This window comes from Daldinia childiae, assembly GCF_008694065.1.
Source record: "Daldinia childiae strain JS-1345 chromosome Unknown Scaffold3, whole genome shotgun sequence".
In the NCBI taxonomy this organism is placed as follows: Eukaryota; Fungi; Ascomycota; class Sordariomycetes; order Xylariales; family Hypoxylaceae; genus Daldinia; species Daldinia childiae.
Window position 1 is genome coordinate 4281065 of NW_022984644.1, and position 23132 is coordinate 4304196.

Sequence of the window (23132 nt, forward strand, 5' to 3'; positions counted from 1 at the left end):
AAATAGGAAACACCACACTGTAGACTTCATATAAGGCGAGATGATAGCTTAATAGGTAGGTACATGCTGTGATTATCAAAGCTGATTATCATTTATTGGGTAGGGTTTGGGGTCTCCTTATCCGCCTTATAATAAGCCCAATGAGGTTAGCTTTGATAATCTGTCTACGTCATAATTGATCAATTAGTGGCATATGTAAAGGTAGGTAATCTCATAGTTAGATCAATTCCAAACTCTTAGATAGTATTATGTTAAAGGTTATTCGGTATTCATGTCAATAATCTTAATATCATCCATTTACCCCACAACCCTGAAAGAGCGATCCGGCATATAACAATAGAATATGGTCTGTCTTATTAACGCATTGGGGGCGTATCTAGACTAACTATGACATAGGGATTGAAAGAAGATCTCGAGTCAAAACCACCTTGCCATCCTCGCGCTGTGAGTACCCAATATATTATACTAAGTCTGGTGGGCTGAGATTGAATATGTACGTAACTAACATTCACCCATTTAGTGTGCTATTCAAGGTATGGAATTTGGACACCTAGACTGTCGTTTGGTTCTAATGCCGGTACAGATTGTTTGGGAAAGAATGGTTATAACGAAGCCAAATGTTCTCGCTATATCGATGCCTTGTACGAATGCTGCGACGCTTTCTATAAAAAACATGGAGACGGTGCAACAAGTCCCAGCTGCCCGAAAGCAAACCTTTTACGTTTAAAAATGAAGCAGCGACAAGACGAGCATAGCAAGTGAAATTTACCATTTACATAAACATACATATCAACATTAGAATAGATCTGGAAAGATCTTCTACCCGGTACGGAGACGAGTGTGGTATGTTCTACATCTCCTTCTTTGCGTCAACCCGAATAAAGAAACCAGGCAACATTTACGGAGAGTAGAAATCCTTCTAGGCGATCATTGAGCGCGCGAGAGATCCGCATGGGACCTGGATAAGCATTGAAGGAAATAATGGCTTATCCCGAGACTCTAATATGAATGCCGATGACATTATTGTAGAAGAAAAGAAAAAAGAATAAAAATTTCGGCAGAGAAATTCTTTTTTGTACTCCCTTGCAGCCACTGAGGCTAATCGAATGAGGCTAGTGTGTTTGCTACAGGCGGCTTTCCAGCCAATCTGCTAACCTGCCAACCTTATCCAATCTTATCACTGCTCCATCGACATCTCTGAGTGGGTAGCTGCTACCGACACGCATACATAGGATCTGAGTCGCGTTGATTCTTTTTTAGTGCAAGTGCTTGACAGCTCCATTCCTGACGACACCAAGTATCGCATTTCCCCATTCTTTGAACCGGACCAATAAGTAGAACAAATTATCACCTTACCTACCTTCATAGTCGATAATACTGTGGCCTGCCTTTTATTGTAACCGCAGACAATTCGGAGGATGCTGGCTAGCAACCAGCTCCTCGCCTAAATATACCAACAACCCACTCTCGGTCATCTTCCTTATATCCACGATGCTGTCTCAAAGAGCTCAGCGTACGTACGGCATACCGTTTGGTGGGCCGTCGCCATCCCCCGACCCTGATGAGCAAAGTACAGCACCACTACAATCAATTGAACCAGACGAGTGGTTAGAGGCTAACAATGACATGATAATAGCGTCGCCCATATACGACGATGCAGAAAATGAATTCGCACAAGATGCCGAGGAATTTGCTAAAGGCCTCGACTCTCTCTCGATAGTGCAGAAGCCCAACGCCGAGAAACGAGCGGACATATTCAGACTCGTCGATACTTATTACCAATATGCGTCTAAAAAAGTTCGCGCCTTGCGCAAATTGCAAGGACAACTATCTGGGGCTGACCCCCGCCATTCGTACGAGATTTCTAGCCAGGACTCTATGGACCTTGATGACGGAGATGATTTGGTAAAATCACCAGCCTCGTCCGAAATGCTTAAGAACTGGGAGCTAGAAGCACAGACGTGGGATATGTTGCGTCGCCTCTTACCTCTACGATACCCGAACAAGACCTCTCTTAAGCCTGCCCGCCACGACGTGTCAAGATTCCAATCATGTGCGCAACTCTGGGACGAATTCCTCCAGACAGACCCTACCGCCCAGGAACGCAAAGCGATTCTAGAATGCCTGCAGACTAGCGCAGACGAATCGCGGGTAGATATAGATGAATTAGTCCGAGACTATCAGCAGCGAGCGGAAAGAGGCGATATAATTGCTTATGGATGGCTTCATACGCGATCTGCACTCAAGATGCAAAAAAATCTAAACGGTTGGTCTGGAGCACTAGACCCTAATGCTACCGATGTTGTACAGAAACTCCGGAACGGATCAAATCCTATGGTAACCCAACTTGATCCTGACGTAGCAACAAGGCAGAACCGGAAGCTTCAACCGCAGGATGAGTACTTCGAGAGGGCTATCTGGCTTGGCTGTTACGAATTACTGCGAAGAGGGCGAAGCATTGCTGAAATTCGAGATTGGTGTGTTGAAAGGACCGAAGTTTGGCGAGCTGTTAGTATGTCAGCTATGCCATTATCAAAGGACGAAGGTGAGAGCCGGTTTAACTGTGACCCTCTTTCGATGCTTCTGTGGCGTCGTACCTGTTTTGCCTTAGCGAGACAAGGAGGTACCGATGACTTTGAGCGTGCTGTATACGGTATCCTTTCTGGTGATATTCCAAGCGTTGAGAAGATTTGTGAAGACTGGGATGATTTTGTCTACGCTCATTACAACGCTTTGCTTCGAACCCAGTTCGATGCTTACCTAATGAAGCGATCTTCACCAGATGCGACGGCAGCTATAACACAATCATTCTCTACCTTCAACGCCGTACAGTTTCATGGTGACGCTGCTTCGGTCGGAGAACGTCTGGTAAAATCACTGGAGACGAATATCAAGACTTCGGCGGAAGCAAAGACGCCGATGAAAACTCTCCAGGCGGCGATCATTTCCAATAATATAGAGCAGTACACCTACGAGCTCGGTCTCGCACTTGGAAAGGCGGCCAATTCAGGGGATATTTCTGCTTTGATACCGAGTTTCGGTGCCTCCAATGAAGATATAGACGATGGCAAGTTCGTCCAACTAAGGGATCATAACGGTTTACGAATTTTGGTCCACGTGTATCTGATCATATCAAGTCTCGAAGAACTACAAGGTGGTTTGCACATGGAGCTTTCCGAACGCCACAGGGCGCGAGAGAACGTAGTCTCCGCCTATGTTAGCACTTTACGATTAACGGGCTTAACGGATATGATGCCGCTGTACTGTAATCAAATGCAAGGGGATAGGGCTTTTTTCACCCTGAGCAGGAATGTTACTAGCGTAACTGACCAGCATGAACGAGAGATACTACTAAGACTCATGGAGAAGCTCGGTATGGACGTTGCCGAATTTGTCCAATTCCAGCCTCGTTCTCTACTTCAGGAGCACCCCGAACCTGAGGAACATCCTCCTCCATTTGGTAGATTTACCGTCTTCTCCAACGATCCACCTACACTTAAGTACGGACGTCCTTTGAAGCCTGATTTCCTTGGGGAACCCCCAGAGAGTCTAGACCCTGTCGACGAGCATCTTATCCAGTCATTAGAATGGTTCCTTCTTGTCGATGGCCTTTGGGACGAGGTCTTCCAATACGGTACTGCTATCTACAAGCGCTTTCTTAGTAAGTAGTCACTTTCACGGTACACCTAAGACAGAACTTTCAGTGCTAATGTTACACTAGAGCAATTCAATCTCCATGCGGCTCGTGCCTTGTCTGAACGAGTTCGTTGCGGCGAAATTTTCAAGCGGAAAGCAGGCATTGTCTACTCTGACGATTCGGACGTGTCGTGGTTCGACGAGGTTCGAGCGAGCGCTGCGGCTGGCTCATTAGATGAAAACAGCCTTGGGGTTGAAGACATCGCAGTAGCGCAAAACTTTTTCGAGATGGAGTGCCTAGTCCGAGCCTTGGATTCGATGGAGACTATCGCATCAAGTGAACTATTAGCCCAAGAGTGAGTACCTGCCATGACAACTACAGTTCTATTGTGCAATACGAAGCTAACTTTCAACACAGCCCTGCGGAGAAAGTAAGCCGGGACTTCTGGTCCAACGTTGGACGCGAAGTAAAGAACATCAAGAGCTTTATGCGCCATATATTGAGTAATTGGCTTATGGAAACTATTGAAGGTTAGTTATAAGCAACTCAAGGAGGGAATACATCTAACTAGAGTGATCAGAAGACGAAGATTTCACGTATCTTCGAGATGCGTATCTGCCCGAGATGATTATTGGATACGTCAGCGTGTTACATTTCGCAGGTACAACTCTAACCCGTGACAACCTGTTAGAATGCATGGAGCTTGCCTCTGTGATCGCCAAAAAGGATGCGGACGTGGCAGCGGTTATTATGAAAGCCGGACGAATGAAGGAGCTCGTGGAGGGCTTCGCAAACTGTAGCAAGGCGCTAGCTATCAGCAGCAGCGACAAGAAAGGAGCGGGTGGTATTAGCAGCAAGAGGATGATGCGAGAACATGGATGGACTCGGGAATTATGGTCAGTCAAAAACTGATGAAGGCCCGTAAAGATCTACATTGGGTGGATAGGTACTAATGCTTGTAATGCTTCTTCTACCTTTGAAATTCGGAGTGGCTATGGCTTGCCGGCGTTGATGATTCATAAGGATAAGAGATGACTATCAAAAGTGAAGGCGTTCATTGGGGCATATGAGAATGTCCGTAGTCTACACAATCAACCCATAATTATCCAAGTGTCATGCACAATGTATACATTTCAGAGGGTGATTAAATCATTTCTTAATTTGTTTCTGTTCCTTAACAGATATTAAGCTAAGGTTGAAGATGTTGATCAAATTTAATACATTAGGTACAGATGGACGAAGTGGAAAGGGGTATTGGGTACTTTATAAATGATAAGATAAGCGGGTGACGTTAGGCACATGTACTTCGTAACTCACCCACTTCGTCCAACAGCTTGATAGCTTGACCTTTCCATCCTAACTTTAGGTAATAATCTATCGTTTGCAAGCGCTACTAGAGCTCTTCTATTGTCTCTTCTATTATCTCAAAGTCACATCATAGTTAAATTATAGCACGGGTACTGACATTATCTAATAATACCTAAAAATAAAAATAATTAAAAATAAATTACCATGTACAGCCCGACTCCCCCACCTCCTGTACCACCCCCGAAGCCGAGCAGCCACGACGCCAGCCGTCTAGGTACTCCCGCCACCACTAGCTCTCCTCGACCACCGGCCCCGATTCCGGATGATACATTCTTGAGGTCTATAGAGGGGAGAGACAATTCACCGGCTACTATGGATGCGTCAGGTTTGATCCCAGCCTCGGCATCTATGACCAGAGGGACAGAGCGAGAGATCATACCGGATCCCGGTGATCAGTGGCTGCCGAAGGCCCTTGAGGATAAATCGTGAGTATTGATTCTTATACCAATTTAACATAATGAATAGGTATATATTATATATTCATAGTATATATCTAACACCTACATAGGAAACAAGACCTTGCCGAAATCCTCTCCAACCCAGCCGCCCTCGACGCTCTTACACACGCACCTTCAACAGCTCACCCGTCCCTGACCTCAACCCGCGATGCGCTCCTCGCCGCGCTAGACGATAACGTAGCCCTCGCAAACCACCTCACAGAGCTCGAGCTCCACCTCTCCCAGCAGCGCGCACAAGCACAAGCACAGCTCCTCTCAACGCACGCCCTCGAGCGCCAGTGGCGCCAGAAGCAAGCCGAGATGGATACCGCGCTCGCGCCGTTCGCGCCCGCAGCTCTGTACGCGAGGCTAGGCCAGAGCCTAGCAGAGCAGGAGGCCGTGTGCCGCGCGCTAGAGGAGAGCTTTCTAGAAGGAGGGGGGAGCGAAGGGACTGGAGGCGAGGAGTTGGCGACGGAGAGGGAGACGCTGGATTGGGTGAGACGGTATCGCGAGGCTAAGAAGCTGTTTTATCTCCGCCATGAGCGACGGGAGAGGTGGAATGAGCACCGCGTTGGAGGTTGGCGATGAAGGGGTGTTTTGTTCGAATTCTAAGAGACGGGTCTCGCGTGCTTTGATACTACAACACTAATAGAAGCAGCGCCGAGAAGAATAGTCCTTTGGCGAGTTGAGTTACTTGGCCTCCGCGCCCGCGATACGACTGGCATGATTCTGGCCTCATCGACCCTCGAACGATATACACGACGATTACATTTAAGCCGATATTGGCCAGCATGTTTACTGCTGAATTGGGATAATTTACCCCAGCCGTCATAAACGACCTCGAGGAGGGGTCAATCTTCTTTTCCTGCGTTGATACCCATCCCACCGCGTTTTAATTTCAATTTACTCTTCTACTCGGGGGTGTACCTAGACGCACGTGCTACGAGAATTATTCGTGGTCTAGAGCCGATCTGGTTCTGGGGTTTCTCTTAAGCGCGAAATCGTGAGCGAACTGTTTATTAGGGGTTGAGGGGAACGGTCCGACTAGTAGTTTGTGAGTTGTGGGGGAGTATGGACAGACAGGATGAAGCGCGGCGGCTAGTAGGATGGGAGAACATGCGAGATGGTCGCGCGCCTAGCTTCTACCGAGCCATACGTCGGAAGGGGCATTGCTCAGGGCTTCACGGTTTTTAATCCCACCACCGACTAGGCTGTGAGACCTTCTACAATGGGATAATGGCAGTCTACTCTACCCTACGAGTTGTGAGGTTGCTCACCGGTTAGTGGACCTGACCTGAAGGAGGTGGTGGTGGGCGGTCGTTTCAGGACGAGCAAATCGCAGGCGGGTCGGAGACGGGTAGGGCAGGCGGACATAGATACGTATAGCAGGGCGGAGCTGCGACGAATCACAGCGGGTATGGAAGCACATACTAATGCGTCGCGAGTGGTCGTTGCGTTGATGGTCGTGAGGGGCCTCCTATTCGGACCGACGCACGTATACGGGTTACAGCATGTGACAACCACGAACACACGTGCAGCAGCAAGTTCTGAGCAGTGATTGTTGATTGCGGATTGGATTGGATTGGATTATATAGATAGTCTTATGTATAGTATAATATATACATGTGATGAACCCAGACTAAACGGATGAAGTATCTATAATACCTATATAATCGCTCAAAGTGCTGGGATGATAGTAGTGATAGGAAAGACTATCATTTCGTGTCGTACGGATGGACTTCACCTAATAATTAACGCGCGTAGTCTTTCTGCATATCCAGTTACCTTATGTAGGTAGGTAGCTAGCTAGCGATGCGTTGGCGCGGCGCGGCGTAGATGGATGTAAGGGCGATCTTCAACATTACGCGGTAGGGCTATACATACATACATAATAATAATAATAATAATATATTTTGTTGTTTGAACCAAACTCAACAAACCCGGTTGTTTTCTTAGTTACTACATATTTCCGACTTTTGGCTTCTTGGTTGAAGGAGTCGTGTTAGTTAGGGTGGTGTAGTGACGGGACTGTTATTATATCGGGCATTGGTATACTTCTTATACTATAATATGTTATACTCTTCCCTCCCGTCCCATCACGGCAGGTTTGTTTGTTGCTCTAAGGAGAGAGCATATGGTCTCGGCTTCAGTTTGTTCTGTCTCTACCGACTACATCTACCTGGTTTATCAAGTACATACCGGGTAGACATACATACATACACGCATCATGCATGCGGGCTATTCCGACCAGCACCAAGTATATTTATTTGATTGTCTTAGGTAGGTTAGGTAGTGTACCTAACCTAACGTACGGTAGCATATCCAGACCCCCATCCCTATCTCTATCCCTATCCGCTATGACACGCATCCGCGCGGAAGCCGAGTGGCTGGGTAAGGATTCCGGCAGTCTGGCCATGACAGCCACGTGGGTCCTTACCCCTTTCCCGGCACTCCCGACTCTTTGGCTCTGCTCTAAGCTATATGTACCGTGCATACATCATACATACGTACGTACGGTACGCCCTTAGGCAAGGGATATAGGTATTATCCTATGGGATTTTTGATTGTTTTTTTTTCGACCACTAAGTTCTATTTCCATTCCCGACTCTTATCCCCTTTTACTCGTTCACACCACTTCGCTACCTGTATTTTACTTGATTTCATATTATTACTCTCAACTTTCGATCCTACTGAGCAGGCCGTATCTTCCCCTTGTCTACGTCGTCGCGTCTGCTGTCTCAAGCGAACCCGAGCATCTATCAGTTATATGAATTCTCTAGTATAGTATTAAAGTCCAACTCAAGTTCCACATGCCTCGCTATAATTTATCTCAGACGAGATATCTACCGACTCCATTTCCTCGCTTGTCTTACTTTAGAAGGCTGAACGGGCTCATGGCCTTCATGTCGGGGCTGCGCGGGCTCATCGGCAGCGCAAATAGCTCGTCTTCCGTCTCTTTAGTCTGGGTCGCGGGTGGTGGTGGAGCGACTGCTTGCTGGTTCCCGCCGAGAACGGCATCTAGGGATGCCACGTTACTGGTATCTGCACCCGTTCTCAACGCTGTTGTCTCTTTCCTACCCGGAGGAGGCGGATCACGCTTTGGAATATATTGGTTATATTGATGCGAGTAGTGAGTACCTAGAGAAAAGGTAAGTTTGTCTGTAACGTGAGAATAGTAACGCGTCTAGGGATTAGGTAGGTAGAATTTTCAGAACCCCTGTAACCAATACAGAGAAGGTATAGAGAACAAGGAAAAAGAATGATTACCTGAATGATTCGCCAAGTCCGACGGCGAAGTCGCCAGCTTTAGCCCCTTCAACTTCTCGCCTAGACGGCCACCTATCGGGGAACGCGGGCTTTGCGGAGGTGCCTGAGATATAGAGTCGGTACCAGCGGTGTTGAAAGTGGCATCAGGAACGGGGAGATCATCGAGACCGAAGTGGTCGATAATCCAGAGGCGTTCCTGAACAGCCATCTCGAGCCCCACGCTCTCGCTATTATCGCGGAGCTCCGCACGAATCTCATCTTGGAGCTGTTCGGCTCGCAGCCGCGCCCATACCGTGTGCAAAACGCCGCGGCGGCCCGCATCACGGGACCCGATCCAGAGTCCCGGCGCGAAGATAGCCGGCATTGCCTTAGCCATTAACGTTCGGCCCGAGGTGGCGTGAGATATAGTTACTATAGGGGGTATTACGGCATCCGAAGGTAATAGGAAGTAGACACGTTGCCGGCGCTGTCCTCTCTTCTCAATGTCCTCTTCCTCGTCTTCTACTCTCTCGACGACTGGAAATGTCGTCGTCTTAGTTTCCCACGTCACGACCCAGCCGTCCTCCCCAGACGGTGTCGGATCCCATTCCACCATAAGAATCTTGGATCCCTCGTTTCCGCGGCAGGCCTCGAATTCAAACCGCGCGAAGGCGTTTGGCGAGGCGGGAGATACCGGCGAATCTACTACGCCCGGTTCCGAGGGGGCAAAAGATGACGGGGCAGCTGATTCGGGTATCCGGAGGGGACCGGACCCGGACGAGGTCGGCTGACTCGGTGTAGGATCCATAGCCATCTGTGTAATTGTGTGTGCGCAAGCCCGGTAGCCCGCTTTGGGTGAGAACGAGTGTGAGGTTACCTCCCGAGGTGTGTAAGTAGGGTAGAGGACCGCCGCTAGGAGCGCATCGAAAGCCAATGGAGATGGCTGAATAGACGGTCTCTCGAAGGGGGGGGAAGGAAAGGAGCGCGCGTCTGGCGCAAGAGGATGGACGACGGACCAATGTTCCCTGAACACACGCGCCGCACACACGCACAAAACTTACTCGCGCAGCCGCGAAGCGGGGGGAATAATCTGTCAAGTTGTCTCGGGAATATTGTCTAGCAGCGGATGAATCTACTGGGTAATATCAAGCGGCAGCGGCAGGGCCAGTAAGGCGATGTAGGCTCCCTTCTTGGCTACTGCCACTACTCCTCATGCAACGTAGACATCGGCAGTTGAGAGATGGCGATAGGGAAGAGGAGGGCAGATCAGTTTTCAAGTCGCAAGCGAAGACGAAGACGAAGCGAAAGCTGAATTGTTATGCCTTAAGGCTTCAACAACAGCGTAGGCCTAGTAACAAGGGTATGGGTAAAGGGTAGTTGAAAAAGAGGCTACTTAGGTGTGTAAATTAGAGCCTTCGATGATAATAAAGTGTAGAAGTTCCCTTTGGCTCTTCTAGACGCGACTACTAACTAGGTACCTAACCTCACTCGTGTAGTTTGAAATGAGGCTACTATACGTATGCGGGCGGGTATGAGCCTAGAAGGTGAGGAGTAGTAGGCGGGGAGAGGAACGAGATAGAAAGAGAGAGATCGAATGGTTCTTTTTTTTCCCCAAGTGACGACTCTCGTGGCAGAAAAGGGAATGCTCGACGTCTTGGCGGCGATGATGTATAGTACGAGAGAGGAACACGTAGGGTGAGCGAGGCTCGCTATGTTGAGCGGTGTTTTTAACAGCCCATTCCGCCATTTTGGAATGGCATCCATGTAACTCCCAAGTACCTATAGTAAGGGGACGTCAGTGACAGCGGGGGGGTTAGGAACGCCATGCCATGAGCGAAAGCGACTCAGTGAATAAAAAGTCGTGCCAATCCACGCATACATGTGGCTTTCTAAAAATAGACGACACCCACGGTCCCACGCAACGCAGCGCAGCGCAGCCAACCCGTTGGTTCGGGGCTAGTCGGTCGTTGATTTCGGCTGCGTACTAAGGAGAAATCGGAAATTGGGGGAAGCAGTTTTTTAGGTGAGACTCGCGAATTATGTTAATGGGCATGGGGGTCGTTTACTATGTAAGCCTGTCCCCATATTCCTTCGACAACGAACTTCCTGATCTGTTCTTCAGGTGAAGCTAGGATGCAGAATCCCATCTTTGGGAATTCCAGCAGCTTGGCTCCTCGTGCTTCTCATACATACTATGTAGAAAAGAACCCATAGAAGCCTTATCTAGAATCATTCTAGACGCCTGTACGCGCACGCGTCCCCCCGTGTTTGGGAACGTAGAGATTCGGGTTAGATCAACTCCGAATCGGCAAGTCGAACAAGCTTCTTAATAGGGCTGATTTCCTAACACCATTTTCTTTTCTACGTCGCTTGCTAATTGGTGGTCTTTTTCTACACAAATGTGATTCAACGAGATTTATGTGGTTGGGGTACAGTTGCTTTAAGGGAGTTGCTTTTAAAGGACGGAGGCGGGCCGCTATTAGTGGCGGGAGACACAGAAGAGCAACTTGCCAATGTCGATTAAGGAGAGACAGTGAAGCTGGAAACGACTGCCGCTTTACACCATAACCTCAGGGAATGATACGAGCTGTAGGCTAGCTCGCGTCATGGATACTGTCTCCTGTTGTGTGCCCATTCTTTCTCTCGAGGATTGGTTCGCTTGGTTTCATCTTGAATATCAAGTATAAGCTCATCACTGGAATGTTTATCGCTGTGCCTCAGCTGGCGAAACAAGTAAATGAAACGCATGATAGAACATGTTCACATGAGCAATAATGCCACACCGAAATCACCGAAATACACTAAACATCGTCTTATGGTAGCGGGAAGAGATAGCCGGCTTCTAAAGGACAAGCCTAGACTAAGAGTACTGCAACGGAGAATAAGAGCCACGTTGTTGCATAGATGATATCTAAGACCGAGCTCGGGAGAAGTCTTCTGCGCGAAACAGACGAAGAACCACGGCTATGATGGCCAGAATAAGGCTAGCTGAACATAGTCGCTGGATATGGTTTGTCAATAACTGCTTTTTATTTCACCAACCTTGTGTATTCTGCCTCCATCGTGGAGGTTAGTGTTGATCGTCACCGCATGGCGGGTAGAGCTAAGGTATTAAATGGTCATGGATACATGGAGTCTTGGAGCATCGGAAGTGGCCCCGATGACGTTTCCCCAGGCCATATTTTGTAGTATCCAATAGCTCGCTACGTGCGATCGTCCTAGATTTAACCAAAGACGTATAGCTTCCGAGTTATGACATCTCATCGGAAACATCTACTAGAATTAGTTCGATTTGATTAGCAAAGCCATTGCAACAGATGTATCATCTCGAGGAAGGTCGAGACGGCGAATAGTTATCGGGTATTGATCATTTCAAAGAGACCTCAACATGTGCTAATGTATTAAATATGATATGAAAGCCGTAGAATTGATGAGTAGACCATCAATTTGCGTCATATAATGAATAGGTCTGGTTTAGATCATGAGTACCTTAGGTAGTTAGTAGCAATGTTTCATTCTTTCGACTTCAATATTTATTCTTATAAAGATCACGTTGCACCCGCGGAGGACAGTGGCGTTTATAAGATCCCTACAGCTGGCACGACTCTCATTTCTGCTGCGGGCAGCCAGGTGATTTCTGACCGCATCTACACGGCTCTGGGAAATTATCCACAACGACGTCGTACTCCAAAGTACGTGCATGAGTCAGGCTGGCTCAAATCCATCGATATAAACATTCCTGTGTGATATTACTATAGTGGTTACATAGAAATATAGTCTTCTCTAGTCTCGATTTAATAGTGAGCAGGTTAAGAAGTCGTGAGTTATAGATATGTAAAGAAAAGGCATAATTCGCGTCTTGGATAGAGTTGAATCTGAAGATGAAATTGAGGGCTGCTAGCCAATGAGGGCGAAATTATGTCGGATACTGGGAGGGTTAGAAAAGGCCGTAGTAAGGCCGTCCGATCCACATGGGCGGACGGTCCCTTTTCCTTTTCAACCAGCAAGACGGACCCGGCGGCTCTATCGCGGGGAATTCTCAAGCCCTTGTTTCTGACGGGGCACGGTCACATCTGGTAGGCATCATGTAGGAAGGTGTCCTTCTTATGTACATTGTAGTATAAAGAAGTAATGATGCGATACGATCAACGCACTTGGCATATCATGTTACCTTTGCATCAGAATGTCCAAGGTTATCACCGTTCATCTAGCTTCCCCATCTTCGCGTCTATGTAGTCGTAGATTGTGAAGTACACGGGATGAAGAGATATGTATGTACATACTCCGGATAAAATACTTGTGCTGACAGGCACCACATTTGGGACGCTGTGGGAGTTAATTGTGCCGAGACGCAAGTAATAAAGGAATACCTATGTAGGCTTCTATATGCATAGCCATTGTATCATGATGCAAGGCCCCTTTGGTTCTTGATTTTCATTAATGAAACTTGACGGCTTAGAATGGTCATGTGCAATGTCTCGCAGAAGTAGAGATTGAAAAAGGGGTCTCGATCCCATTGGGAAAAAGGGTGGTCTCTCTGTCTAGGTGGCATGTTACACTGCGAGACCGAAATGAGAAAAGCAACCCCAGAAGTGCCGAAATCAAATGCAGATCTTTCCCAAACGGTAATTGCATCACCAGCGCTGGTGAATCGTGAATCGTGAATCGTAAATCGTGATCAAAGACCTCGCTCTCCCTGGTAAGTTGGCTTGATACGGCCCTTAAGTGAAGCCACTGGCTGCATGAGATCAAGCCTTATCATCTATTGTTTCTCCTGGAAGCTTGCGTCTGGCTCTCGGTCTGTAGGCAGGGGATATTAAGTTTAGATATTTGGGTCGGATCCCGCATATGCCAAGTGTTATCACGACCGCGCTCATGATGAGCGAGGGAGGCCAGAATATCGTAACCGAGTTTACAAGCATCTTCGACGACGTCAAGCAGAAAAGTCGGTACTACTCTCGGCACTGACCACGACAAGTATTATAATTTCACGAGACTATGAACGGAAGCCCACGAGGCTCCGCGAGGTACAATCGTGGAGCAATCGTGGAGCTGCAAGCTATAACCGAGCTGGAAATAGGCTAAATGGGAAAAGCTTGGTTGCGATGCTTTCCCAGCTATCAGCCAACCCCATAAAACCCCATAGTCAGATCCGGCCAGACGCCCAATTGGAGGGGGTCCTAACGTGAGACTATATGTTGATGGTGATATGTCTAACGGGAGACAAAAGATAACACGTAGATAGAGCTAGCAAGGGAAAGAGAGCTAGGTGAGATATCATGAAAGCTGAATTTTGATAAAAGGCCGAAGGAGGGAAGCTAGCTAGGATTTGATAGAAATTATTTGCGGACGGCCGATATATCTATGAAGGTGTCCGCGGCCCGATAGGTAGTGACTCCGAAGAGGACCGGCTGCTGGTAGGTCTAGGCTCGTCATATCGAATGCGGTGCAAGTCGGATGCTGATGGGAGATGATACAATACCAATGCCGTATGAGGAAGGCTATCGGTCAAGGCCGTACTATGGAACACTCACGGAATTTGTCTGACTTCACTAGGAGCTAGGATACGGTAATAACCTTCCCCGGGTTCAGGTACGGTTGAATTGGTTTTAGCTGGTATTAGCAATAAATAAGCTGATGCCGGGGCTTAATGTTTAATAATAATACACCCTCAATGTGTTTGAGGTGTTCATTAATCAGGATAGACCCTAAGCCGTGAGTAAATGACTCTGATGAGTTTTATCACAGTGTTTTTTTTTCTTTTGCATATATGAGCAAGACGGCAAACGATTCGGACAATTGCGTAGTGATAAGAACATCGATGTAAAGTGTGGATCGTGGGAATTGGTTCAAGGTGTGGAAAAAAAAGAAGAGGGGGAAAAAAATTAAGTGGTTTCTCGGTGCAAAAGAGTCAGGGACTAATAGTGGTAATAATGGTAATAGTGGTAATAGTAGTAAAAGTCAGGCTCGATGTATCTTTTTTTTTGCGACGATTTAAACGATAAGGCGCATAGCGACATATCACTCGCTGGCGATAGGTCGGCAGCACCTTCCAGCACTCCACTATTTGGCCGGCCAAATCGCCGTAAGCAGCAAGAAGACACCCCCTCGGGCACCCTATTTTATAGCTCATACCACCATAACACCGAATAGACTTGACGAGTTTTAGTGGATTTTCCTTTCCCCCAGTGCCACCCACGCCCCAGACAAGCCAGGCCAGCACACCCCCATGGGCTTCTTGCTCAAGTACAATCGCCCGTTCTCCACACCTACCTTACAATGTACCCAGTCTAACTTACATGTACCAGTCCTTCTTGCAGTATTTTTTTTGGTAAAGTTACTAATGACCCTCGTCTGGATTTTCCCGCTGTTTTTCCCTGAGCCACTCCCAATCCACTCCCGTACACTCCCCCCCCGTCCATTCCCGTCCTTTTCCAATCCCCCCCCCAAGCTTCTAACTCGCGGACTAGTTCCCACTTGGGTTCTACCATCTTCAAGTTCTCGGCCTCATTTTTCCCACGCTCTCAAACCTTATCCACTTCCTTTATTCCAGTGGTAAACTCTATGGGTCTATTCTGTTCCTAGTATTGGCCATACGGCATCTTGCCCTATCTGGTCACTTCTGTCAACGTTGCCCTTCTCTCCGTTGCCTTGTCTCAGTTGTTTCTCTCTGTTCAACACCATTTCGAGACCATCTCTCCCGCTTCCCGAACCTTGGTCCAGGAACATTGCGCCTCGTCTCTTGGCTTCCTAATACCTACCAGATACAACACCTGTGCTTTCCTAGTCGACACTTTTTTTTCTTTCCGCCGTGATATTCGTCTTCCCGCCAACTCGAATCGCGTTCGTGACGATATCGAATCCTCAGGGTCTGCGACAGCTACCTAATCTTCGGTCACCATATCGGTCTTGAGACTCAACATTCCAATTCCACCCCTACGGCCGAAACTTAGCCAACCAGAGTTTGCTTTGAGCGAGAGAGGAGGCGCAGAGCGCTTTGGCTGTCGTATTGTGTCTATACATCTGACGTCGCTCGCTTCATCTCATTGCTGTAGTTCTAGTCTGTCCTTTTTTCAGTCTCCTTCGCCCTCGACTCGACCTGCGAACCGTCATCCTTCACTCCGAATCCGTGAACGGATTATCCAGCCTACTCTCTAATTCACTCGATATATTCGATGCCTCAACATGTTTGATTTGCGTTCGGCCATTTTCAATATTATCGAGTCCGTCGCCGTCGCCTTTCCTGTATGATAAAGGACAAGCGTGCATTACAAGCACTCGCTATCTGTCCCATTCGATCCAGGCGTGCCGGTACAATTGTCTAAAAGTCATTTATAATGGATCCTCCACATCTCACCGAATTCGCCTCGCAGCGGTATTTCGATAAGCTCAAGCAGCTAAGCGAGTCTAAAGATCAACCTCACGATGCTATTGCTCAAGCGCAAGACGGCCCTATCGTGGCCGAATCCTCGACATTCATACTACCTATCAGAAGACCGAAGGCAGTCGACCAAGTCTCGCACGACACCCACCGGGCGGAAAAGCGCCGTGGCAATTTCATCGGTTTCAAGATTTTACCGTCGCGCAATTCTGTTGATCACGACTCCCGACGACTGTCTGTCGATTCTACGAAGAGGAAGAGCACGCCTTTCGATCAATTATTTCTAGCCCTCCCCAATGAGCTGAAGATCCAGATCATTGCCTCTCTGCCTTTATCTGACGTACTGAGCCTCCGATTAGCTTCGCGGTCATGGCATGCGATGATTACAGTGAACGAATTCCCGATTGCTCGATACCACCTGGAACATCACGTCCCGGCTTATGCGAAGCGATTATATCCAGTGCCCGACCCCACCGCGATACGGCTCCATTATCTCTGTGGAATATGGCACCGACTGCATGTTGCTGCTAAACTTTCTTACTTAATATGTGAGAGGGTAACGAAAGAGATATTTCTGAGGACTACCGAGGCTCAGCGCCTTGAATTCGAGCCGCAATACGAAAGGATGCGCCGCCGATTAATACCTCTACTCTTTACAGTATTTCATTTCTTCGAAACGTACCGAACATTACATATCGAATACATCAAGGAACATGGGCATGGCTTGTCACAGGAGCCATATACCCTGAACCCTATCGAGTTAAAGATCATGAGCATGTACGACGATCAGACATTATTACGCGTTCATCAGGTGTTCCCCTTGGTAGTGTCTTCTTTCTGTCGACGTCTTCGACCACCGTCCTACGTGGGTCGGCTAGAACGTTCTCTCCGAGGTTACTTGAAGGACCGGCCTCCCGACGAAGTTTACGTGACTGCGATGTGTGTTGGTGGACTTCGACAAGTGGAGCGATTCTGGGAGATTAAAGGGTATAATTCAAGGAGAGGGGCCGTCGATTCGTGGTATAGTTCGGTCTTGAGGGAGCCTATGGAGGTAGCGTTGAAAACGCGGCGAGGATTTAGGGGCCTTACCCGAAAAAAGTCGAGCGCGAGCGAGGCCGATTTTACGAGATCTGGAGAACCCTGCGTAAACGGCCGCGGACGGCAAGGGTCGGACGTGGGCCGACGTGGCAGTGATGCATCGATGATTACGTGGGAGAATTTGGTCTTTAATACGAGTCTAGCTGAGGGAATGCCGATGGGTGAATTATCGCGCGAACAACTGAAGATATTGCTTCCCGACCTACCGAACTTACAAGACATATGGCTCCCAACAGCCGAAGCTCTTATACTAGACCGAGGGATCGTGGAGCGCCCTCAGGATATTAAGCGCAACGCCCAGGTCATGCTGGAGCTGATTCGGGAGGACGGTGCTGCTGAGGAAGACGAATGGTGGTATGGACGGACAGCACCGGAGTCGGTCCGGCCACCTCTCGAAGCGATCGAAGAAGATCCCATCGAATAATTACACTATCTACCCATCTATTTATTTATCAAAGGGGAAAGGGGACGGGGGTTGTTGGGTTAGTTGATTGATACCTAGCATAAGCGCTTAGAAGATATCCGCGGGGGGCCAGCCGTCGTCTAGCCATGTCATCAGCATTTACAGGGCGTTTATAACAAGGGCGGGAACTTAATCTCTTTGGTCTGAAATTTTTTCTTGTCGTTTCTCCCGAAGACGGGAAGTACAATATTTCTTCTTATATATCCCTCACCTCATGGGTAGGCGGGGATGGGAAGAAAAGGCAGGGAGCTTGGGCGAATCTATAGGAGTTCGAATCATCCGAGGAGCACACTTTTTACTGCTTGCTTGCTTGCTTTCTTGGCTCAACTTGGGGCCAAGACATATATCATACCATATCATATCATATCTATCGTACCAATACCAAACCTACTTGGTGTTCAGCTTTTTTTCCTTTATGTCGCTGTTGCCTTTTCCTATCGCTATAGGCCATAAACCGAAATGGGGCGTAAGTCCATCTTATTTTTTTTATGTTTCTTGCGGCATTATTTTATTTCGAAATTACACAAGCAAGCAAGTGAATTTTCTGAGCTACCGCCCCCAACATGTGCTAGGGGGCAAAAGGGTGTGTGGTGTATAGCAGGATGGATATCTTTGGATAAGGGAGAAAGAAAGGACATGTGAGATTGGTTGGTGGATTGGGTTTTTATGCGGATATCACTGGTCGCACACATGAGAAGTGAGCGAAAAGACGTACGCGTCTTCTATAAGAATATGGACGGGGAGGAACCAAGCGAAGTAGATATATATCCCATATATCAATCGATGATGTTCTCGAGCCCATCTTATTTTATTTCATTCCGTTTCACATGTCGCGCCTACATAAAGTCACCCGTCTAGCCCCCCCCTATTTCCTCACACTTATCCTTATCCCCTTTCCTTCCTTTAATGACCACCTCTTCATCTGCATCATACCATGCCATACCATCCAACCTCATATCCAGCACACACTCAACAAAAAGTGCAAAGTCGTAGCAGTAATAGAACGAACCCGGCGACACAAATGGTATATTTGAAACAGACACTCGAAAAATTCCGTAAAGCATGGTGTAACAGAACCCGCGCTCCCGACGCTTTGCTTTCCTGATATGAGGACCGATGCCCATGAATAACAAAGTGAGGAAGGAAGAAGGGAGAAAGTAATCTGTGAAAAAAAGAGTCTGTGCTACAAAATAATATTCAAATCAAACCCCTCTCGAGAACCGAAAAAACCCGCCCGAGTGTGCTGGCGCCGGTCGGAGGGGGGATCATTTCACTATGAAGAAACGAAGAAGAATAACAAGTGGCCCTTATGCCATTTCCTTTCCTGAATCCCTTTCCATTTAAGACGTTCCATCGTAAAAACCATGCAGCGAAAATAGAACAAACAAACATAATGGCGGAGAGCAGTTTGAGCTGTGCCCTCTCTACCCCTGAGATCCAGATACAAACGCCACTTTATATTTTTTTTGGACCATTCCCTATAACGCCGCGTCCCGTCATATATCATGTGCATATTGAACCTTCCGTGCTTCACGGCCCCCGGGGGTCAAACGAGATAGCTCATGACGGCCACCTATTCTGAGTGGCGCGGCCGACATTCGAAGAGGGCAAATAACTATTATTCATCCCCGTAGCTGAAGAATAGAGAGATGCTGCGCTTGAGCCGGTTGTTCGCTGTTGCGAAGGCACGCCGCTGCCTAGACCGTACGAACCGGTACTAAGTCCTAACCCACCATGATTATTGCTAGAATCTAAGCTCTGGAGTTCTAGGAAGCTCGAGTCAAAAGAAGGTGCAAAAGTTGAGGGCATCGCAGGATGTGATGTACTATGAGTAGTTGTTGGGGTCTGACGTGCGCCGAAATGGGGCGAGTGGTTTGAAACACCGTGGCTTGTGGTACCTCCTGCACGATAGTTGCTATCAAGGGGTGATGCTGAGGGTGTTCGACGCGGCGGATATCCAGTACTGCTGTGAACAAGTGACGGTGACCCCCTATAATTAGTGTCCCCTTGCATGAGCGGTGAGTTGGACTGTGCGCCAAACTGAGGAGAATTAGTCATATGCTGTACAAGACCTGTTCCAGGAGATCCTGTAGCCATATGCTGAGGCTGACGTTGGCTCGTAGAGTACGTGGGCGTTTGTGTGTTGTAGGACGAGCTAAGAGTCTGTGTTTGGTAATAATTTTGGGACGGTCTGGTCTGCTGGTGGGAAGCTAATGTAGATGGCATCTGTGGAGCCTTCGAAGTCTGCGAAGAAATAGGGGAAGCCGTTTGGGTATTCTGTTGCTGCATCTGTTGACGATTGGCAGTCTGCTGTCTTGCGTTATCCTGGCGATTTTGGAGGGCCGTGAAACGTTCGTAGTGAGCTTCCAACCCTTCCGCAGGGGTCGGAGAGGCTGTGTTACCAATTGATGCCGTTGCCTGATGCTGCTGTTGTTTCTGGGGGCGATTAGTGTTGCTCTGTACTTGGTCACTGCGATTCTGTAGCGCAGCTATCCGTTCGTAATGAGCTTCGAGACCTTCGGCCTGTGTATGGCTTTGGGAAGGAGCAGTGACCTGGCCGGCTTGCCGGGTTTGATCCAGGTTTACCGTTGCAGACGACGCAGGATTCTTATTCCCTATATTATTCGGAGTTGAGCGTTTCGCTGTTTGTAGCGATCCCGACTCCTGGGACTTACGCGGTCGCTTTGTAGACGGTGTAGTATTAGCATTCGCAGAGGTCTGCTGAATAGACTGAACGGCTGACGGTTGCGTTTGAGAAATCGAAGCTGAAGTTGCCTGGGAAAGGCTAGACTGTGCTTGTTGGGGAATTACATTACTTCCGACAACACCATCGGAGGCTCCGTCAGTTTGAGGGTTGACAGTACCAGTGGGGGCAGACTGACGCTTCCGCTTCTTACCAACTATAGTCGACTCCTTAACTTGCGGGGTTGGCACCTGGCTGTTAGTTATAGCAGGCGGAGGTAATAGCTGGGCTCGCTGATCGTTCTGAGAAGTAATACCATCCGTGATAGAGGATGTAGCAGTACCACCTGTAAACGAGGGGCCAGCAACAGCATGCTGGCTAATTTGCTGGTTCGATAAGTCAGCCGTCTGCTGCTGCTGTGATATAGTACCATCTTGACCTATGGACTCGCCGGCGGCCTTAGGGCGATTCTTAGAACCCTTTGGCCGTCCAGAATTTGTTTTCTTTCTAGGTTGCTCACCGAGCATGGGTATTGGTACTGGTACAGGGGTCACCTTTGGTGGTATTGGGAGCGTCGATACATGATCGGCCTGGATAGGGTGAGCATTCGAGTTTGCAGGCGTAGGATCAGCCAGTTGACCAGCTTGCTGCACACCAGGCATGTCCTTGGGTCGGTTTTTTGAGCCCTTTGGCCGTCCACGTCGTTTTGTATTAGATCCAGGCGCAAGCATCGCAGTCGCATCGTTGATAGACTTAAACCCACCAGTCGAACCCATGATCGGGGTATTGTTGAACTGGCCTCCGCCCTGAAGTTGCGGGGGTGTATTCGGAGCATTCTCCGATGGCCCCTCAACCTCGACTAGATCGTCGTCTCCGTTCAATTCCAGGACACTATCCTCTACATCCACCCAGCTGTCATCTTGAGCTTCTTGGGATCGGTTTGTGGTTCCCTTAGTACCCTTCTTGATACCCTTGTCACTCCGAGACTTGCTGGCTTTGCTGCCCTTCGGACGCCCCCTAGGCCGTCGCTGATGTATAGACTGCGTGGATGGGAATGATGCCCGCCTCCGAGGTTCTTTTAGATTAGGAAATATCTCAGCAATCCACCCTACAAATAAAGAGCCGGATCCATTTGATTCTGCGCTTTCGGGGAACTTGCCATCAGCAGGAGGGGGAGCCTCGGGGATGCCGCCAAAGAATGCCAGTGCCTTACATAATTGGTCGACTACTGTATGAGGGGGAAGAGTTCTTAAAAGCGTCAATAATCGAGCCTGTTCAGTTTTTGTTTCGGTGATAGTGAGAGGGCTAGCTGTCTCAGGTACTGGCGCTGGCGCTGGCGCTGGCACTGGCACTGGTACTGGTACTATTTCAGTGACCGGCTCTATAGAAGCAGACTTCTTCGGGGATGTGAATTGTTTTAACCCAGGCGGTCTGGGATAGTTCGCTCGTCGTTGGTGGGATACGTAGCTGTCGGTCTGAGCCAATTTGGCCTGCAGAGCCGTGCTTTCGCTCGTGCGCTTCGCAGCGGCATCACGACCTTCGCTAGCGCGATGACTAGCAACATCCATGTGCATTACACTGAAATTCCCCTTCATCTGTTCCGTAACATCTTTCAGTTTGCTCGGGACCGGATTCCTAACGCGTCCGTCTCGAGGATATTGTCTTAAGTCTGCATGCATAGAGCCATCATTCGATAGCGTAGAAGACAGAAGGCCATTGGTACTGCCATTAATAGTAGGAGCGGCCAGAGATGGCGACGGTGCGGTTAGACCGGGCGTAGGAGATTCAGAGTGCGGTTGGATATTGGTACTCGAAGCTCTAGCAGCAATGGAAGATGAATTGTTTGCCAAATTGGCTGGTTGTTGGCCTATGACATGGAGTTAGGTAGAGACATGAGAGGGAGGGGAAAGTGGCATACTGGATGTGGTAGCCATTTGGTTGGAGCAGTACCAACCATGACAAGGAGAGAATTACTATCCGAATTCTTGTCTTGTTGGCTACACCACAAAAATCGAACTTATCACTGACAGCTGAGTATGGACCGGTTGGCGGGATTCCATGCTCATCGACCGCAGACGGATATATAGGAACTACCAGCGCGTCATTGCGAGTAGTCGATGCGACACCGCGATCAGCCGGGGGTAATGAAAAGGGTCAATGGGTCGAATGCGCCGAAAAGTTTTATATCGAGACTACCAAGCGATAGAAATAAAAGTAACAGCAGTAATGATAATACTAATAATACTTCTAATGGTGTTGTAGTAGATGCTGGCTACACTAATAAAGGTGGGAAATCGGGGCGGCGAATACGGTGCAGATTAAGTTTTGGATGCTGATGTTCAGATGTTCAGCCCGTCGGCGAGGGGACAGGACAAATCAAAGTTAAATGTGGTTGATGGCGACAGGTGGTTGGGCTTCATAGGACTGGCTGACCGCTAAAGGTTGGTGTAACGGATGATTAGGACGACTAGGACGATGCAGGTTATGGTTATTCAAGACCAAGAACCAAAGGGGGTGGGGGAAAAGAGAAAAAAAGGTAAGATTGTTTAAAAAAAAATGGTGTTTTGGTAGTAAGTGGTTCGGACGATTTAGTTCTCGTGCTCCTTCGTCGGCGGCTATTGGATTTACACGTCGACTCTCCAAGATTTGGGGTTGTACCTCAGTCAAGACGGGATTAGTGGATTAGATAGCGGAGTCGCGAAGCTGTTCTGGTAGTTTGGTAGTTTGATAGTTTGGTAAGGATGGGGGATCCATTATCGCCTTCCATGGCTGCCATGGCTGCCATGGGCAATCAATAAACAGGATCGACTACGGGTGGT

The 23132-nt window shown here is 48.3% G+C and overlaps 5 protein-coding genes across 5 annotated transcripts; 3 read left to right on the forward strand and 2 right to left on the reverse strand.

Annotated features, from left to right (window-relative positions):
- Positions 1–343: 343 nt before the first annotated feature.
- On the forward strand, positions 344–762 carry GL218_03890 (Cx9C motif-containing protein 4, mitochondrial; the record flags this gene model as incomplete). The annotated part of the gene is made up of 4 exons (XM_033580470.1): positions 344–346; positions 397–444; positions 521–533; positions 584–762. The coding sequence occupies 4 exons, from the start codon at positions 344–346 to the stop codon at positions 760–762; spliced, it is 243 nt and encodes an 80-aa protein (XP_033436863.1).
- Positions 763–1491: 729 nt separating this feature from the next.
- On the forward strand, positions 1492–6030 carry GL218_03891 (uncharacterized protein; the record flags this gene model as incomplete). The annotated part of the gene is made up of 7 exons (XM_033580471.1): positions 1492–1570; positions 1637–3661; positions 3722–3992; positions 4055–4167; positions 4218–4533; positions 5158–5430; positions 5514–6030. The coding sequence occupies 7 exons, from the start codon at positions 1492–1494 to the stop codon at positions 6028–6030; spliced, it is 3594 nt and encodes a 1197-aa protein (XP_033436864.1).
- Positions 6031–8311: 2281 nt separating this feature from the next.
- GL218_03892 (uncharacterized protein) lies at positions 8312–9496 on the reverse strand (the record flags this gene model as incomplete). The annotated part of the gene is made up of 2 exons (XM_033580472.1): positions 8312–8580; positions 8710–9496. 2 exons carry the CDS (start codon positions 9494–9496, stop codon positions 8312–8314), a joined length of 1056 nt encoding a protein of 351 aa, XP_033436861.1.
- A 6529-nt stretch (positions 9497–16025) lies between these two features.
- GL218_03893 (uncharacterized protein) lies at positions 16026–17591 on the forward strand (the record flags this gene model as incomplete). Its single annotated transcript, XM_033580473.1, has 1 exon — positions 16026–17591. The coding sequence occupies one exon, from the start codon at positions 16026–16028 to the stop codon at positions 17589–17591; it is 1566 nt and encodes a 521-aa protein (XP_033436862.1).
- Positions 17592–19626: 2035 nt separating this feature from the next.
- Positions 19627–22247, reverse strand: GL218_03894 (uncharacterized protein; the record flags this gene model as incomplete). The annotated part of the gene is made up of 4 exons (XM_033580474.1): positions 19627–19670; positions 19742–20245; positions 20306–22180; positions 22232–22247. 4 exons carry the CDS (start codon positions 22245–22247, stop codon positions 19627–19629), a joined length of 2439 nt encoding a protein of 812 aa, XP_033436859.1.
- Positions 22248–23132: the final 885 nt, after the last annotated feature.